General features: G+C 39.5%; 1 protein-coding gene across 8 annotated transcripts in view; it reads left to right on the top strand.

The window, feature by feature from the left end:
• The first annotated feature begins 952 nt into the window (after positions 1–952).
• svila (supervillin a) overlaps positions 953–20,714 on the top strand; it is a 95,404-nt gene continuing 75,642 nt past the window's right edge. For 5 of the 8 annotated variants that reach the window (XM_079845829.1, XM_079845828.1, XM_079845827.1 and 2 more), the window contains exon 1: positions 953–1,156. Coding sequence is in view for 3 of the 8 variants with exons in the window: in XM_079845824.1 (XP_079701950.1) it covers positions 20,532–20,559 (28 nt within the window). In the remaining 5 variants the exon portion in view is untranslated. Of the gene's footprint in view, positions 1,157–20,447; positions 20,560–20,714 lie in introns of those variants that run through there. The other 3 variants (XM_079845824.1, XM_079845821.1, XM_079845826.1) reach the window with 2 other exon arrangements.

Below are 20,714 nucleotides of genomic sequence, written 5' to 3'. Positions count from 1 at the left end.
CACAGCAGAAAAAATAAGAGTACTTTACTTTTTTTTTTACTTTACTTTACTAAAGTAATTAAATTACAGTCACTAATTACTTAGTAACTAGTTACACCCAACACTGCTCATGTATACTTCACATTCACAGTTACAGTATACTAAGATTTCATCTTAATTACTCTTAAAAAACATATCAATTTGTTAAGAGAATTTGATCCAACACAGCTGTTTAACTCATAAACTGGACAGATTTAACATCAGTGTATTCATGACCTCTGGCTTCTCCAGAGGGACTATTGGAATCAATGCACCGTGTGGTTTCCAGGTCTGGTGAATGACAAGTAACCAATGTTGGAAAGGCTCCAGTAATGTCTCAGCTCTTCTGGGTTCATTGTCTCATACTTCGTAGCATGTTTTCCCTGTTTCGAATTTGTTACGCTGGCATGCTGTTTCAATTCGTGCTGTACGCCAGCAACAGTCATTGTCTTTTCAAACTTCAGCTCTCGGAAAACAAAGATGTCTTTATTGCTGTAGCTGAATTTGTATTGTAGGGAATTTGGTTGCAAACCCACAATAATGTATCTGACAGTTAGTAAATTTATTCAAAATAATGAATAATGGAAAGGCTGATGACAAGGGAACAATTGATTTCCAATGTACACTTTCACTACAATAATTGTTGGCTATATCATTTACTCACCCTCATGTTTTTCCAGTCCAAAAAGCAACAAAAACAGATGTATGATTGAGTCACCTCAGTACAGTAACCATTCGATGTCATGAACAAATAAGTCCCTAACATTTTGTATAATATCTCCTTTAGTGTTCTACAGAACAACGAAAGTCAAAGAAAGTACACCCTTTTAAAACAAAGAAAGTTTTAAAAGTCTGGTGGTCAAATTATGACAGATCATTTTTTGGGGGTGGATCAACTATTCCTTTAAGATTAAGCTCACGTCTCCCGGAAGCTGCTGTTGAGGACAAATGCAAGTTCGAGGCGCGCTCTAGCGAGCGTGAATGACAGACGGGCGCGTGCGCGGTTTCTCTGCACTCACGCAAATCATCCGTTTATCAAGTTGTTTGTTGAGATATTCTTTGATGACGCTTTAGTAATAACGAACTAACGTTACAGTTTGGAAATAAACCCTAAACATCAGTGAGAAGGACCCCGCGGGTAAGTTGTTAAATTAATTGTTTGCACACATTTGGATTTCGCTTGTGCTCAAATCCCCAAGTGAGTTTTGTCTTGTTTTTAGCAATTAGCAGAACAATAAACAAAGCATAAATAGAGTTCTGTTTAAATACTCTTGAGTAATTAATAAATATGTTAATGAACCAAAGCTGTTTCTCCTCAAGCCTGTTGGTGATTTGTTTTTGTTTTGTCATTTTGTTTAGCGGTCTCGAGAGATTTTTGAATCGCAGGTATTATGTATTTATTTATTTAGTGTTACTTTAAGCGCTGCAGTTAAACGGTAAGTTAGTTGGGCTATCATTTTGTAATTGTTTCAGGAGTTCACATCAAGGTTTCTTGTGTGTAACAGCGGATAGGATGAGGATGCGCGCTCCCGTGTGCCAGCAATTGAATGATAGTTGTGCTCACACGTGAAAAGTGTGCAAAATAGACCGTGAACTGAAGTGATAAACTTTATCGAAGTTTATCCGTAAGGTAGATATAGGGTGAGGTTACGAAGCGCCACGTGAAGCGTACCCAGTGGTCTGTTTGTCCTTCATAATTTGTGGCTAAAGGATGGGTCGCTCCCGTTACTTGATACACTACATGTTTCCCAGCTGGGGTGCGCGGTCATGAAGCGCGCTCCTGGGGAGATGCAGTTCTCAAAGCAGAGAAAATAACGTGACACTTGATGCCTGATGCTCTTATGATGTGACTGTGTGTGTGTGTGTGTGTGTGTGTGTGTGTTCTTTTGCATTCAAAATCTTAAATTTTACTCCATTAGTTGTATACAAGTCAGTGTTAAAGTATTTGTAGTTTAAGAGCCTTTTTGCACAGGTATGTCCATATTTATGTACATACAGTCTGCACAAAGTCTAACAAAATAATACCAGCCTTTGTTGCACTGACTGCACTGGATTCTTTTATGATCCAGTCTCATTTGCATTGATCTAATACAGTATAACACCACCAATGACGCAGCCTTATGACTTTAGTGTTACTTTTATTTATTTAGTTCTGCCTGAAACAACTTCATTTTTACATGTAGGCCGTTGGCCTGAATAGTTATGGCAAGTTGTTCTGCATGGTGACATTTAAAACTACATTAAACAAAATTTAGAAAATCAGTTTAGAAATAGGCAAGCAGTTTTAGAGACTGTATGTAATATTTGTATTTAAAGTTTCATGTATCAAGTTTTTAATGACGTTAATATGTCTGTTTTTTATATGCTTTAAGACAAACCATGTGCTCATTCATAAGTCAACACCATTGCTGAGTATTTTCTCCTTAAAACTGCAGTAAACCAAAGACGGTCTCAAAAACCGCTGGAGTTTCTGACGTCACAAACTACCTTGTAACCAATCACGTCAACGTGCGGGTGGGCTTTAGCAAATCATTAAAGGGTAACTTCAGTGATTTAGCATTAGGCTTTGTAGGCCGCACGGACATTCATAACGGTGCGATGCAGAGCAAAGTGAGTGTTTCAACTTTTAAATGAATTCCTGGTATAGTTTAGCTTCCATATGCGATCAGAAAACGTGCCATACTGGCGCTTAACGTTATCTCAGCTCTTCGTGATGAATGAAATCTGACACTGCTGCGTCTGTGCCGTGACTTTCATTCGGCTCACTCACACTTTATTGAAAAGACAAGTTCAGTTTTTAATTGTAGTGTTTATTCTCTAACTGAACGAAATGATTGTATTACTATGAAGATCAAAACGACGGTGTTCGGAGTGGCCTCGTAGGGCAGCGAAGCAAGTGCATTCTGGGAGTTGTTGTCTTTCATCCACATGAGACAAAAATACATTTTCTGTCTATTCTCAGTCTAGAAGGCACCAAATTCAAAAATAACTTCACATTTTTACTACATAAATGACCCAGTTTAAATACACATCCATCTCCCTAGCGCTGAAGTACCCCTTTAACAATGCTCTCAAGCAGAGTCTCAAGTGAAGCCGGGTTATAATGGTATATTTTTCTGTTGATATGAAAAATCGGGTACATTTAGCTATATAGCGGGTGAATTATGTATATGATGTATATTACGATGTTATGATGAACTATGCCTTTCTCCACTTATGTTCTGTAATGTTCAAAGCGCTTCTAAGGATTCTGATTTTTAAACATTAGCAACACACTATTAGCTGTTTGATAATGTAGTCAAGCAAAAGGCTAATCATATTAATTATTGTTATATGTCTGACATTGTAGAGTGCAATACATAAAACGCATTACCATTCTGACATCGACTTGTAGACGACTCCTTTGCATATTCACAGATCTGCGTATACTAAATGAAGCAATGGTGTACATTCTGGCTATTTTAAGGCACTAATAACTTTTTTTCACAGGAAATTTGTAATTTTGGTGATGAGTTTTAAGGGATAAAATTATTGACTACAGGGGGACTTCAATAAAAAGTTGACCACTTAAGGGCATAAGATACGCTACCATTCAAGTTTTAACCTAAAATCTTTTTAATCCACTAACATTTTTAATTTTAAGTTGCATTTAAAGTTCCTCAGTTACATTTTTTTTCTATCACATATTTTATTAAAGATGGTGACCTAAATGCATATGGCTGACTGACAAATTACATTTGTGAATAGTGATCTGTCCATGCCAAAGAGCCCTTACTGTAAACCAATGTCAGTAATAAATGCAAGTAATCGCTTACCCTCACATTTGAATTAAGTACACTTGTTTTGCATTTATACAGGATGTAAGAAACTTATTCTAGCTCATACCTTCTGCATTATTTGTTTTAGCAGGATGTCAAGTCAGTTTGTTTGAGAAATGGCTTATACTCATAGGCTAAAGGTATAGAACAATGGCACAGCAATAATAAGAACATATTGCTTTCAGTTCCTTTACTTGTATTCAGGGTGTGTCTGGGTTGCATTTGGAAGCCCTCCTGACTGAGTCCTAACGATTTCCTGCTTGGCCTTTAAAGTCTGAGTTTAATGGGTTTTGTAATGCTGGCAGCTATTAGCATAGATCTTCAACGAGAGCGAGAGAGAGAGAGTGAGGAAAATGAAGGGCTTCGAGATTGGTGTGGATTGAAACAGAGAATTTGCTCTGTAATGTAGGTCTGTTTTATACTCCAAAGAGATTAAATGTTCAGCATCTTTACTGATATGACATGACCGTCTCTCCATCAGGGAGAAAGTAGGCTAAAATGTATATTTAAAAAAATTTATATGACCCCCCCCCCCCATTCATTATTTTTATTTTATAATCTGTAGAGCTGATCATTCTTGTCGTTTTCAAAATATGTATTTTAATAAGACGAGCGCAAATGTTTTCTCCAGTAGGAATGGGCCGATCTCATTTTTCATTCTCCGAACTAGAGTCAACTGTCCATCCGTATTTGTTTTCATCACTGTGATGATCAGGGGAGCTTTGCCTTGTGACTGATCACAGCTCTTATGTTTCATAACAAAGCTGTCTTTCCATAGGCTGTTAAATTTCAGCAAAATCAGCCAGTGGAAGGAGCATGATGTGGATTACAGAACAGGATGTCTAGTCTAGCAAGTTTATGGTTAACCTCACTTTCCGTCTGTGGTACTCGAGTCATGTGACTGTTGTAATGTATATGTTCTGCTCAAAGCTCCTTCCTTTTCTGCTGCAAATCATTTTAAGTCTATAATTTGTATTAATTGGTTCACTTTTTAAAGGTGTATATATATATATACACACACTGCAAGCAGGCATAACATTATGATCACCTTCCTAATATTGTGTTGGTCCCCCTTTTGCTGCCAAAACAGCCCTGACCTGTCGAGGCATGGACTCCACTAGACCCTTGAAGGTGTGCTGTGGTGTCTGGCACCAAGATGTTAGCAGCAGATCCTTTAAGTCCTGTAAGTTGCAAGGAGGGACCTCCATGGATCGGACTTGTTTGTTCAACACATCCCACAAGATACTCGATTGGATTGAGATCTGGAGATTTGGAGGCCAAGTCAACACCTCAAACTCATTGTTGTGCTCCTCAAACCATTCCTTAACCATTTTTGCTTTGTGGCAGGGCGCATTATTCTGCTGAAAGAGGCCACAGCCTCTAGGGAATACCGTTTCTATGAAAGGGTGTACATGGTCTGCAACAATGCTTAGGTAGGTGGTACATGTCAAAGTAACATCCACATGGATGGAAGGACCCAAGGTTTCCCAGCAGAACATTGCCTAAAGCATCACACCGCCAGCTTGCCTTCTTCCCAGTTCCCATAGTGCACCCTGGTGCCATGTGTTCCCCAGGTAAGCGAAACGGTATTCCCTGGTGGCTGTGGCCTCTTTCATGCACACGCACCCGGCCATCCATGTAATGTAAAAGAAAACGTGATTCATCAGACCAGGCCACCTTCTTTCATTGCTCCGTGGCCCAGTTCTGATGCTCACATGCCCACTGTTGGCACTTTCGGCGGTGGACAGGGGTCAGCATAGGCACCCTGACTGGTCTGCATCTATGCAGCCCCATACGCAAAAAAAAAACTGCGATGCACTGTATATTCTGACACCTTTCTATCAGATCCAGCATTAACTTGAGCAAATTGAGCTATATACCACTGTTCCTTCCTTGGACCACTGTTGATAGATACTACTGACCACTGTAGACCGGGAACACCCCACAAGAGCTGCAGTTTTAGAGGTTCTCTGACCCAGTCGCCACAATTTGGCCCTAGTCAAACTCGCTCAAATCCTTACGTTTGCCCATTTTTCCTGCCTCTAACACATCAACTTTGAGGACAATGTTCACCTGCTGCCTAAAATATCCCACCCACTAACAGGTGCTGTGATGAAGAGATAATCAGTGTAATACACTTCACCGGTCATAATGTTATGCCCCTGATTGGTGTATGTTATTTCATCTTTATTTCAAGTCAAGTCACCTTTATTTATATAGCGCTTCATAATACAACAATACAGATGGTTTCAAAGCAGCTTTACAGGAATAGGACAACAGGAAAATTATTCAATGATGCATACAGAGTTAATTTACGCTGTACAGCAGCTCTAAAAGAAAATAGTGTCATTGTTCAGCTGAAGTTGATTGTTCCGTAAAGATCATCAATTATTAAGTTAGTTTGTTTAATCTATAAAGCAGTTCTGTAGAAAACTGTGGTCATTATCCAGCTCAGTTCAGTTCCCAATTCTCATCCAATGGTGTCACCCGTGCAGTCAAATCAATGATATTGTTGAATAATAAGTGTTTATTAACTCACCAAAGTATTACAAATGTGAGTAAATTTAGACTTTAAATCCCCTAAGCAAGTCAGAGGCGACAGTGGCAAGGAACCCAAACTACCATCAGGTGATAGAATGGAGAAAAAAAACCTTAAGAGGAACCAGGCTCAGTTGATAGGCCACTTCTTCTCTGGCCAACGAACAAACATGGTGTGATTTATGATTCAGGCAGCATCAAGTCAGAATCAGATTGTGGTTTGGAAGCATTCAAATATTTCAATATCATTTTAATAGTTTTACTTTTAGTTAATAATAAACTGATATAATGATACTGAAAATGTTATATTGCTCAATTACTGATGTGGTACCATTGTGGTTTTTCAGACATTCACGTCTTTGTTTTAAATTAACAGTGGGACCTAAAATGTTTTACAAAACAGTTTTTTTTGTACTTTGTATTTTAGGATGGATATTTTTTAAGCCATATATTTACATGCGAAAATGCATGAGTAATGCATCAGTTTTGCTTTGATGTTTCAGTTCACACACACTTCTATAGGTCTGCTTATTTGGGGTAGGACCATGTGTCGATGTTGGCACAGTAATATCCGTACCCATCATTCAGCAGACTTAACCCTCAGGGCCTTCTGAAGCAACTGCTTATTATACAGAATGAAGATCAGTTTTCTGAACAAGATAAAGCAGCTGTAGTCCTGCTCCGGCCTGGGCAAGGAGAGAGCACCAAAACACCCCCCAGTCAGTGAGACTCTATTGTTTTCATTTCACCAACAGTACTTTGTGTTACCCCTTGATTAATATAGTGATTTCCTTCACAAAGGCTGTCATTGTTTTTTATCATATAACAGGAATACAGTACGCACAGCATTGAGTTTATTTGTCTTCATTTCTCCTTTTTAAACCATACTATTTAACTAACCCGGCAATGCTACTATGTCTCTGAGGAGCTGTGTGGAACAAAATGAAAACATGTACAAATAAATATTTGCCTACAATATTATATAAACATAATAGTCTCATTAAAAGTTACAGATACAATTGATCTTTCTATAATCAAAAATTAGAACATTTAATGAGAAAAAGAGTTCCCTCTCTAGTGCCCCTGAGCTTTCTTTTACACGGTCCCAGTGTTCTACCAGAGCAAAACTTCTCTGTAGACCCTCCTGCTTTCTTTCTGAGTAATGGCTGACCCTGTTGCATAAGTGCAGAGGCTGACATCATTGTTAGAGACCCAGCACTGGGGTTTGAAGGCAGCGTGAACCGGTGTGGGGCCTCAAATCTCCCCCCTGCACTGGGATGAGGAGCAGCTGGGGTGGACCTCACTGTTGAGAACAGATTGCGAAACAGTATGAACTGTAGCACAACAAGCACCTGGCTTTTGCATTTTGCTTGTAGGCCATACTGTAGCTAGATGTGTGTGTCTTTGGTTTCTCCATTGAAAGATTTTGCCTGGACATAACCTTTGGAAAAATGGTTTGCGATCTTGTTAAAAATAACGATGTTTTCCTTCCTTCAGAAGGAAGTGCAGAGCAGTATGTGCTACTCAGCCAGCAACAGCACAACGTTTTTCTCATGTAATTGTTTTTGTTCATTTGTTGTTAGAAATAATAGTATCTTTCTCCATATAACATCACTATCTCTTGGCAGGTCACACTTCTGAATTCCATTGCCGATGTTAATTTGTCTGATGTTTAAAAGTTACAGAAGTAGCAGGATACATGCAGCTTAATTTCAATAAATGTTTTTTATTTTTTTTCCACAGGGTGGAAGTTTTGAAAGTTACAGTATGTTTTCGTAGTACACTGAACTCTACCTGGAAAGTTCAAGGAAAATCTGATCCCTTATGATATGACCCCTTTAAAGCTTCTCACTGCAAAGTATAAACACAATCATACACAGCTTCACCATAGACTGACTTAGTGCCATATTTACACACTGACATACCTTCTGCCCAGACACACGTAGTTAAAAACGTATACTTGGTGCTCACATGAGGATCCCAGATGTGTTGATCGCTCAGAATGTTCTCTGGCAGTGGGCCACATGAATTCTGGAGAACGCTGGGAAAAACAGTTTGTTTCTAAGGCCTAATGAAGACATTGTCCTCTAATGCGGGCCACAACTGTTAATGTACTTGAGTCATTGGCTTGCATGTACTTGTGAAAGTGGGTCACAGCAGAAAAAAACGCATCCGTTTAAGGTTAGGAAGGGTCATGTCTTTGTTTTTCATCCACTCATTCCTTTTGCTGTCTTTGTGACTTCATTTGGAGACAGCAGTGCTTTTAGGTTGATTCTTTATTTGCACCGTCAGCTGTTTGAATGCTTGCTTATTAAATTTGAGATGCATTGAGGAGGTTTAAATCTATGTAATTGCATTTGTTTAAAACATTGGTGCCCACTTGATGGAAGTTAACAACTCCAGACAGTTGTTAAACTATGTGTGGTTTGCAAATTGCATTTGGTTAGTTTCTTAATGTGGAATATGCAAGCACAGTTGTCAATTTTTTCCTGGCTGGATAGCCTTTATTTTGCTCTTAGCGAAATCATTCGACTTTGGCAGGTAGTCAGCAGTAATTTTATTAGCAGAACTTTTACATGGATGGTTTTTGTTTCTGTAACTTATTGTACCTTGAAGTAAATGATGCAGATGAAACCAAAGAACACAACATGAGAATGAGATATTTTATTGGTATTGTTTAAGTGGAGGTTGATCCAAGGTTTTTATTGGATGCACCTGAGGGTATCTGTAGTGATCCCTGCATGTTATAAGGACACAATTCAGAAAAATACTTACATGCTTTGGACACACTTCTTTTTTCTCCTGTATGCTTTGTTTGCGAATGGATTGCACTCTAAATGCAACTCTGTTTTTCATATCGATTTGACAGATGGATCAGGGGTTGGTGAAATGATTCATACAGCCTTGTCAGCTGCGAGCTAATGCCTGTGAAAATGGCACTAAACTTAAGCACAGTGGATGTCACAGAGGAAAAAAAGGAAAGAGGCAGTTTTTTTTTCCAGAGGTGATGGGTTCAGCCTGTGGTTGAGGCAGAGAAGGAGAGCGAACATGATTTTTCAATTAAGGCTCCCCTCAGAATTTTCTTCGTAAGAGTGCAAAAAGCCAGATCTGGAGGGAGATCAAACCTCCACCCAAGTTAGTGCATGTTAAATTGCGTGCACGCACACGCGCGCATACGTTTTTATATAGTAATGGAGAACCACCCCATCGTGTTTAAAATCTTTCTCTTCAACATTCATTTTTTTATTTACAATATGTAGTAAAAGACCAATAGTCTCAAGCCCATGTTAAAGAGTTCACAGCTCATGTTGTGTGGTATTTTGACAGTCTGTAAGACTTTGGGCCCTATCATATACCCGGTGCAATGCGGCAAGTGTTCTTGGCTAGTTTCATCCTGTCGCAGTTATCATTTTCATGTCATGTGCCACATTGTTTAAATGGCAAATGTACTCGCGCCCATCTGTTCGCCCATGGGCGTGCTGATCTGAAAACGAGGTGTTCAGGCTAGGGCTGAACGATTTTGGAAAATAATCAAATTTGTTTTTTTTTTTACCAATATTGCAATTGCGATTTTAATATGCGATTTTTATTTATTTTATCTTTATCTTCTGTATTATTCAACAATAAATCATTGTATAGTAATGGTGGGAATCTTTAGGCACCTCACGATCCGATTTCGATTCGAGTAACAATCCAATTCTAAAACAATTCTTTAACTTTTTTTCTTATAAATTAATCGTATTAATAAAACTTAATCTTTTTTTATTATTATATATGTAGTTATAAGTACTTTTTTAAATAATTACACATTAAAACATTTAATTAAAACAATTGCATGTTAATAATTTTAAATATATAAACTAAAATAGCTGCAAAACATAAAAGCTAGTAAATAATAAAGAGGAACAAAAAACCTATTACAAGCAATGAACAAAGAGTGCTATCAGGTGAGGGATTTTTCTCTTTCTCAGCTTTACTGTTGCTTGATTGTTAATGATGACATCATAGACAGCGGGATATCTGCACTCGCTCTAATTCACAGACCTCTTTTGAATTATGAGATGTGGTTTGTCCTGTCTGTTTAATTCCTTAAGATATTACTGACTGTGTTAACATTAATTTTGCGTCATAAAAGCATTTCGAGACGCACACATGTCGCATGCATGAGCACTCTTCACAAAGCACAGTGCGAGCATTTGAAACGGAAAACCATCGCGCACCTGCAGTTAAAATCAAAGCTCAGAATCGCGTGTCACGTGACCAGATTGCAATCACAGCCCTATGCGGTTAAAAAATCGTGTTTTATCATATCGCGATATTATCGCAAATGCAATTAATTGTTCAGCCCTGGTTCAGGTGGATTGTTGCCAATCACCTAGTATCCACGACGCATGCGCGAGAATATGACGCAGATCCGTCGTTCGGACATATGACCCAGAAGCGATTTGTTTACGAGCAGAGGAAGACGCGCGTGTCTAAGCTGTTGGATTCTACATTGATCGTGCTTTAGGTCCTGGCGTAGTTCTCAAAATGGGGCTGAAGCGTGTATTTCATGGATTCCCGAACGCCGGCGCTACGTCATATTCTCGCGCATGCGTCGTGGAGGCACACACGGAAGTCGAGAACAAGTTGGATAAAGGTGTTATTTTGATTTTTTTTGCGCACAAAAACTATTGTCGTCGCATCGTAAAATTATTGTAGAGCCACTGTGGTGAGATGGACTTTGTAACGACGTTTTAAGTGCCTTTCATGGATCTTGGAAGTGTCAATGTACTGAATGCCAATGGAGGCCTATCTGAAGCCTTTCTCAGCCATCAGCTTTCAACTAAAATATCTTCATTTGTGTTCCGAATGTGAACGGAGGTCTGATGGGTGTCCAACAACATGAGGGTGAGTAATTAATGACAGAATTTTCATTTTTGGGTGAACTAACCCTTTAAGAGAATTGTGCAACCCTTTTAGACCATGCGGCGGGCGCGCCAACCATTTTTCCTGTCGTTAAACTAGCAAAAGTGAATTTCGGACATGCCCTATGTGCACTTGCGCCATGCGCTTTAGACCATGCTCTTAGACCTTATGCCCTTTATATTCAACCCTGTAAGCTAGTAGCACTGAATCATTGATATCAATGGCAATAGTGCTCAGTAAATACAGAGAGGGAAACGCAATTGTTGCAACAAAATTTGCTGTATTCCTGCTCTTTGCACACCTTCCTAAATGAGCTACAGCAGGGGTTGGCAAGTATGTTTGGCATTGGGCCAAACAAAAAATCGCTGCTAGATGGCAGGTGAGAACATAGTCAAGGGATAATTTAAGGGATAATGAATTGATGAAAAATACAACTAGAATTGCCTGTGACATACTGTGTCACAGTGTCTTTTGTAACTGGTAGTGAGCTGTTGTTAAAAAATTGGATAAATTAATAAAGCAGTAGTGACACGTAACCTGACAAGTATCTTCATTCACCAACTTGCAACACAGACTGCCTTGCTAAAACACATGTGGGAGATGCGGAGTGGATAAAAATAACTCAAAAAATAAAAGAGGACTTGAATTAGCCCGTTAATGGCATGTTTGAGTCATGCTCTTAATTAAATGTTTTATTTCCTCTTTCCTATTGTGAATAATAAATGTGTATTTTAATTTGCTTGTTACACAATGGAGCCTAACTGATTGTAATAATTATTTGACGTAGCCAAATTGACGCAGTATTTTTTTAAATTGTTTGTGTGCTGGAGGTACGCTATTATGTCCCGTGCAGAGTGATGTTGACATTAAGCTAGCCTGTGAGAGAAAATGGCATCAAAGAGTCTAAAGAGGAAAGGCGACTGCGAAAATAGGGCATACAGAGAAGAATGGAAAGACAACTAACAGTATGCATTCATCCTACCTAGTTTTGTGAATGCAAAGCCGGTGTGTCTTATCTGCAATGAAGTTGTCGCTGTTTGTAAAGAATATAATATCTGACAGCACCACGAGACGAAGCATGGCACCTTTTTTTTAGCTGGTTGTCTTGTCAATATTTTTAATAAAAAGGAAGCTGAATTTGGTTTGTTGTTGTTCACGTGTTGGTGCTGAGGCCTAGCCTAGAATGCTAGACGCACCCTAGCGGCAGAAAATGTATTCGGTAGACCTGAGAGCTGGAAAAAACAAACTCTGGTCAGGCCAATCACAGCGCGTGTAGAGTCGGTGGACGGGCTTAACACAATGACGGCACATCACGGCAGAGTTGCGGAGGTTCTGCATGCTACTACTTGTAAACAAAGCTGACGAACAGCGGTCTTTTGAATCGGCTTTGGCCGCGACTCTGGAAGACTTGGAGTTAAGCTTTTCTTTGAGAAAAGAACGGCACTGAAGTCATTCTTAAGAAAAGATGATATGTTCGAAGTTTTGCCTACCGGATACGGCGAAAGTCTATCAACTAACGTTAGCTCGGCTTCACCTTCTTCTTCGCTTTGGTTGGTTGTAGCGCTATCCAATTGCGTGCAGAGGGAATTTGAAAGACAACTGTTTATCCCGCCCCTCGGATTGAGCCCTGTCAATGGTGAGTTTCCAGACCCAACATCTTGATGTGGGTCTGGCTTGTCAGGCTAGCTGAGGCCCCCATATATAGTAAAAGAAATTGACACACACCCCATAGACTTCAACGGAGAAACATGAAGTCAAGTAGAAGCACTCACTTCCTGATGGCTGAGCGTACTGCGCAGCCTCAGACTGAGCTTGACGACGTAGATGTGACGTGAGCAACCTGTCTGACAGTTGTTAAGTCTTCTAGTTGTTGTGCAAAGTGAAATCTGAATCACCGAATCTTGCAGAGACGGAGAGCATGAGCAGCAGCAACTTTTCGTAAGTATTCTGATTAATTATTTTGTCATTTTTTTTCATAGTATTTATTTATTTTAATTTTAAATTGATCATAGACAGTAAAAGATTGCCTGCGAGCTTCTCCTCCTGTCTATACGGGTATGAGTCTTTACAAATGGAGACAAATGGAGTCTTTAAACGCCTCAGATGTAAAGTTATTTGCTGTCAAAGTGACACCAAAATGAATGGGAGTCAATGGAATGCTAACAGCAGGTGATGGCTTGGTTAGCAATGGCTGCCCCTATGGAGGGTATGTAGCCTGACAAACCAGACCCACATCAAGATGTTGGGTCTGGAAACTCACCATTGACAGGGCTCAATCCGAGGGGCGGGGTAAACGGTTGTCTTTCAAATTCCCTCTGCATGCAATTGGATAGCGTCATGACCGCCACAACCAACCAGAGCGAAGAAGAAGGCGAAGCCGAGCTAACGTTAGATGATAGACTTTCGCCGTATCCGGTAGGCAAAACTTCGAACATATCTTCTTTTCTTAAGAATGACTTCAGTGCCGTTCTTTGTTCTTTTCTCAAATAAAAGCTTAACTCCAAGTCTTCCAGAGTCGCGGCCAAAGCCGATTCAAGTAGCATGCACGAGTAGCATGCAGAACCTCCGCAACTCTGTCGTGACGTGCCGTCATTATGTTAAGCCCGCCCACCGACTCTACACACGCTGTGATTGGCCTGACCAGAGTTTGGTTTTTCCAGCTCTCAGGTCTACCGAGAGTTGCTAGACTACACTCGCAGCAAAATAAATTTTCTGCCGCTAGGGTGCGTCTAGATTTCTAGGCTAGAAGGTATGCTTTGTTGTTGTAAAAACTGACCGCTTCAAGCGGTGCTCAAATCTGGGTCTTTCCGCATGGGAGTCGGACGCTCTAACAATGAGGCTAAAGGCTGCAACCTTTAACATCGGTCACTAGGGCGTCTCTTGACATCAGGGGAGGGAGATTTTCCTGCACAGCTCTCACTAGCTGGCCTCCGTTACACAATCATGACAGATCTATTTCAGAACCAGCCACTATCAAAATAATCTGGCTGCGGGCACGGGCCAGATATTATTGCTGGCTGGACGCCTGTTGCCGACCACTGAGCTACAGTAATATCTCTAACTCAAGTGAAATCTAACAATTGAGGAGGAATATTCAAGTAATTGACTTGCAGTGTAGAGGGTTGTGTTGATTCACATATGGGTCAATGACATGATGTGCATTATTACCTTTATTCCTTAAAACCTATTTAGTTTGAATAATTTTTTCTGTACATTCATATAGTGCTGGGCGGTATGACCAAAAATGTATATCATGGTATTTTTCTAAATTATATCGGTTTCGTGGTATATGACGGTATTTTTTTTCCCCCTATGCATGACCAGGTGTTAACCTGGAAATACTGCAGTAGATTTATATTGAATGATAGTGAATATTGTAGAAAAAATCCACACTAGAGTTAATACAGGTCTGCAAATCCCCACAAAATGATGCTGTGGGGAGACAACAACCAATAAAACACAGACCTGCAACACACTCATTACAGACACATGAATATTAAAATATGACCACGGAGAGAGAGAAAAAAACAGATTGAGGGCACCTTAAGCATTTTAAAAATCTAACCCTATAGAACAACAAACTGCCAAAACAAGGGGGAAATGCGGAAGAACATTTAAAAGGTCTAAAGATATTTTTTATTTTCAATACATTTAAGAGCACTACAGTCTCTGAACAAATGACAAACTTCAGTTTAACACAGAGAAAATAAAGCAGTTACTTTTTTTGCCCATTTTTCTTTGAATTGTCAGTCTATTTATTAACTTACATCATTGTCTTCCATGTAGCAGAATAATCTATTGTGTCATCGCGGTCATGATCAGACGTACGGCTGTAGTATCAGTGTCCTTATTTGCACATATTTCATTTGAAGAAGAGGTGATGAAATATGTGCGCATACTGGTTTATGTTTAGAGCACTAGGATAAATGAAATAGGTCCATAAAAAATATATATATATTTTATATATTTATATATATATGTGCTATATGACATTATTGATCTCATCACGGCAGTCCATGCAGAAACCACTCTCCCTCTCGTGCGCTGCATGTAGTTTGAATTCTCTGCTGTAATCAAGGGCTGAATCCGAAATCGCCCCCTATTCGCCCCGGTATTCGGTATGAACCGGTATACCTCCCAGCACTACATTCAAATAATAAATATTATTTTATGTTAAATCTTAAACCCCCAAAATGTCAGGTGGCACAACCACCCTCACAAATGAACAGACTAAGAAAACTAAAATAGTGTTTTTAATAATAAGAAATTGTTAAAGGGGTGGTAAAACACATTCTTTTGAAGGCTTGATTGTGTTTGTGGGGTGCACTGTAACATGTGTCCATGCTTCGTTTAAAAAAAAAATGCATTATTTTTCATATATTTGACCTTTATTCTACACTGCTCTGTCCCTCCTTGTAAAACGGTCTGATGCTTTCCGGGTTGTATGAAGCCAGTCCCTCAAAAATACGCAGTGGGCTCTGATTGGTTAGCTGGCCCAGTGTGTTGTGATTCGCTAACCGCAGTGCATGTTTGTCGGAAACGCCACGCCCTTTACCGGTAGACTGTGCTTTGATCAGTATTAGAAACCATTGCGTCAATAAAAACATACCAATCTGAGCCCGAATCAGACCCAGAACATTTTAGTGAAGATAATCGAGCAGAACCTGTTCATTCCTCAAGAGTAAAGACGGCGGATCTATAGTGATCGCTACTGAATGGCCCTGTTACTTTTGTATTTTTAGAACGATTATAGCCAAATATCTGTCGCAAGAACTATTAACCCAAAACACTAAACACTGGCTTTACTAGTAAGTTAGCCAAATCACACACAGAACCATGTTTAGCAAGCCTGTAGATAAATAATACATAAAAGCTCTAATCAAAGAATCATTTACACTAATGCCAAGTTTGCTGTTGAGATTTTAACGTTAGTGTTTGTAACGTTAGGTGTTCGTCGGATAACGTTAAGTATGAATGAGCATTTAACAGACTGGTTTGCAGAACAGTGTTGTCATCTGTTTACTTCCTTGCTACAACCTATTACAGGAAAACACATAGATGAAATATAAATCAGACTTACAGGTTGTGGCCCGTAAACAGCTTCTGTTTGTAAATCCAGCTTTCAGGACAAGCCGTTGTGCATATCCTGTATTGAACTCGCGAACATTGTGGACGTTGTCCTCCGTGAAATGGGCTGCGGGAGGGAGCCCCGCGCGCGTCGTGCATTCACACACTGGCCGCGTTTGTCTCACGCAGCTGACGTTGTGCAAATCTGGCATTGAACTCGCAAACATTGTGGATGTTTTCCTGTTAGATGTGCCGCGGGAGCCCCGCACGCGCTGTTTCCCTCCGTCTCAAACACACTTGCATATAACATGCTGTATGTTAAACGCTCTGCAACGCACCCCTGTCCCTATGAAGGCTGAACAGAGCAAGTACCCCAGACCTGCAATCCGGATGAAAATAACAGCGTTTCCTCGGCATCGCGGCAACAACACTCCAGCCTACTATACCACAACAGCGCCGCGATACAAAATGGCCTCACCCCCCCTTATTTAATATTCTCGGAGGAGGGGTTTATGTAAATATTGAGCCTGTTGATGTCACCAACCCTGGAGGAATGTGTGTAGTCGCCTGCTGGCCGTTTGCTGTAGTCCTTAGAAACTGATTTCTTTAAAAGCAAATATCTCCCTTTGCTTTAAACTTTGAACGTTGTAACTTTGCAGATGTTGTTTATGCTCAAGCAGCAACATTACATGCTAGCTAAAGTTAGAATAGTGAAATCGTTGTTTACCACCCCTTTAATAAAATACTATGGCACTTTTATCTTTGAAATCTGTCATTAAACAAATTGTTTAAATATCAGTAGTTTTAAAGCTGTTGAGCTGTTTTAAAGTTCTTTATTTGTTATTGACCCATTTCTTCAATTTTGTTATGCAGTATTCCAGTAATCCTTGATTCAAGTCATGCTATTTGACACTTTATGCAGAAAAGAGTGTTGTGTCTCACTGGTGCTTCTGCACAAAGCTTTGCATAGTTTCCATATTACAGTTTGTATATACTTAGCAATCTGTATGCAAAAAACAAAACAAAAAACAAAACAAATGTAAATATATCTGTACACAATGCCCTCTTTATTTAGTGTACTTTGTTATTTAAAAGTCTGAGACACTAGTGAAAATGCTTCTATTGTGTTTTTACAGTTTTTCGTTACATATTGTGTTCAACATGGTCTCACTATGTTTGAGTTCTCTACCAACTGTCAACATACACGCTAGAACACTATAATTTGGCAAAACGTTGGAATCCTGTTGATTTAAATTGACTACTTTAACACTAGAGTAGTTAAAAAGGAAATGAGGCACTTTTCTCAATGTGTGCACAGGAAATTGGGCACTTTACAGTTTTATGAGACCACTGTCTTTTCTCCCAGTAATGCTTATCAGAAGATAAGGCATTATCTTTGTGCAATATATCTGTCAGACATAATGCAGTAATGGAGAGATAAGACTCCGAGTTTCATTTGATGGATGGAGTAGCGAAGATAGAAAAATTGCCTGGGGAGAGACATGGAAAGAGGACGGGTGGATACAAATGTCTTTTTCACACATTCTCATTATCCGTTCCTACTCTATTGCTAATGGTCGGCCATTTTAAAAGCATTCACAGAGATACCCAGTGATGCAACATTTAACTTTTGTTTTCCTGCCCCCTGCTGTGCATACAATAATGTCAAGCTATATTTGACCTGTCTAAAGTTAGTAATAGAATAGGTTGCTAACATTTAAGCATGAAACGTTTGTGGGTGGGGAAAAAAAAACGTTATATTCCCTTTCAAGGAAGATAATAACTTGTATAATATAATACTCCTTTTTGTGTTTTAGCCTAATATTTCTTACATTTTAAAGGCTAAACCTCGAAACTGTCATATGATGTGACTGTTGTGACTTGTGGTCTTGTTTAATCAAACAATCTTGTTTAATTGGTATTTTGTCACTAATTATAATTGGTTTGACTAGAATATTTTTCACCCTTATATGCACTTCATGTCATTGTTTTTTTTAATGTGGGACAACAGATAAATACTTGTTGGTCTCACGCAACAAAATATCATCCACAAACAGCAATTTATTATTGTGTATTAAAAAAACAATGGTGTTCACAGGTAAATTAACTTCAATTAACTTAATATTTTCTGTTGAAATAATTTCATAAACATGAATTATTGAGTTTGTATTGTATTATTTTCTTTTCTTCTTTATTTTATTATTAATGTATTGTTAATCACATTAGTTAAGATAAATTAAATTATTCAATCATCTTAAATTACATAGATTATTCATTTTAAATCTAATGTATTTGACATTTTTATTGTTGTAGTCTAATAATTGTCTAGTTACGATTGTCAAAAAAATAAAACCATCAGGATGTGCAATGTTAAGTATAGGGATCGTAGACTCGTAGCTGAACTGTTCCGGCTCGGAACGCATGTGATTCGCGGATTAATTGCACAGTTTAACCATCATGTGTTTTTAAATCCTGTCAGCTTAAACATTAAGCGCAAGAATACTGGAACTCGCACTGTTTTCTGTGCGTGCAGACAGAACGTGAACACTGAATTGCTTGAATGGACACATGCATGTCGCGTAGCCTAACAAGCCAGACCCACATCAAGATGTTGGGTCTGGGAACTCACCATTGGCAGGGCTCAATCCGGCGGCAGGATAAATGGTTGTCTTTCAAATTCCCTCTGCACGCAGTAGGATAGCGCTACAACCAACCAGAGCAACAAAGAATGTGAAGCAGCGCTAGTTGATAGATTCAACTTTCGCCGTATCCTGTCGGCAAAACTCAGAACACGTCTTCCTTTCTTAAGAATGACTTCAATGCCGTTCTTTGTTCCTTTCTCAAAAAAAAGCGTAACTCCAAGTCTTCCAGAGTCGTGGCCAAAGCCGATTCGAAAGACCATTGTTCGCCAGCTTCAACCGCGGCAACTCTGCCGTCATTATGTTAAGCCCGCCCACCGACTCTGTACACGATGTGATTGGCCTGACCAGAGTTAGATTTTTCCAGCTCGCAAGCCAATGGAGAGTTGCTAGACTACCCTGGCTGCAAATTAGATTTGCTACTGCTGCCATGCTTAGCGTAGCGTATTTAGCCAGCTATGCTAAAAATGCCTTGCTGTGAGCGCTTAAGATTGTTTTGGCAGTGCAGCGATTTTTTTTCTTTTCAGTCGAGACTCTTTGCTTGCTATGATATGGAATATCCGCGGAAGTGTTGACATTGTACAAGCAGAATGTGGTGGTTGGTCGGTGTTGTATTTGTCCCGCCCCTCCTCCACTGTGATTGGACAGTTGGGTAAAAAGGGATGGTGATGAGCGCTGCGGTTTACTCAAAATGTACAATTTTTCAGCTTTCGCCGACCAGTAAAGAGCGTAGAGCGCTCAGCACTTGAGTGTGAAAAAGATGCTCAGCGCCTTGTTGCGCTCATGGCATTTTAAAAACGCAGCGCTCACATTGAAATCAATTGGAAAATACGCCAGCCGTGTGAAAAAAACGCTTTGGTGGACACACGGCCTAATACAGTTGAAAAACCTGAAAAACATAAAGCACTACTTATTTTTTTTTTAATCTTTGTTCTATCGTTTTTATCTATGCTTGTAATTTGATTATTATTTTCGATGCAGATGTCCTAACGAATAAAGAGGCTAAACTGATTGTGTGTCTGGCCAGATGGACCAACTGGCATCGTTCCGTGATATTTAATACGAAATGTTTTCCTACCGTGACCCACTTGTTACTACCCTCATTAAAAGTTTTTCGTGATGATTTGTGCCTCTATCAACATTGCAGCACTAATGAACTGTTATCTCCATTCATGTAAGTTCTTGATGAATGGCCAGCTTTTTGTTATCCCTCTGTGTCCCTGGTTTGGGCCAGCCATTGTAGCTTTGGCAAGGTCCAATGTCTGTTTTATGCCTGCTACCCTAAAAATCTCTTGCATCTTACCGGTCATAAAGAGTTAACCTCTAACAAAAACACTCTGTGGTATCAAAGCTGCTTTAGTGTGAAACCACATCATGGTTTTGGGCACATTGTCCTGTCACGTGTTTCTCAGTTCACTGGGCTGTCTTGTCCTTCCCAGACCATCCCATTTGGCATGCCTATCTCTACAGTGACTACAGTCTTTGTAGGATGGATCGTCTCTGATCCTAGATTTCACTCTGGTGTCCCTGTGCAAAGAGAGAAATGCTAAAGGGAGAGAGCATGTTGAGAGGTAAAGTGCTTATAGGTTTAACGTATCTTTATTTTCTCTTTGTTTTGCTGCTTTCTTATGTTTGCTTATTTAATCTTGACAAGATGTTATGCAGAGAATGCTTATCCAGAAATCTCTTTCTTGCGCTGTTTATCGTTGTTTCTTATTTTGTTAAA

This window comes from Gobio gobio, assembly GCF_949357685.1.
Source record: "Gobio gobio genome assembly, chromosome: 20".
Classification (NCBI taxonomy): Eukaryota; Metazoa; Chordata; class Actinopteri; order Cypriniformes; family Gobionidae; genus Gobio; species Gobio gobio.
This window is presented reverse-complemented; position numbering and strand designations above follow the sequence as displayed.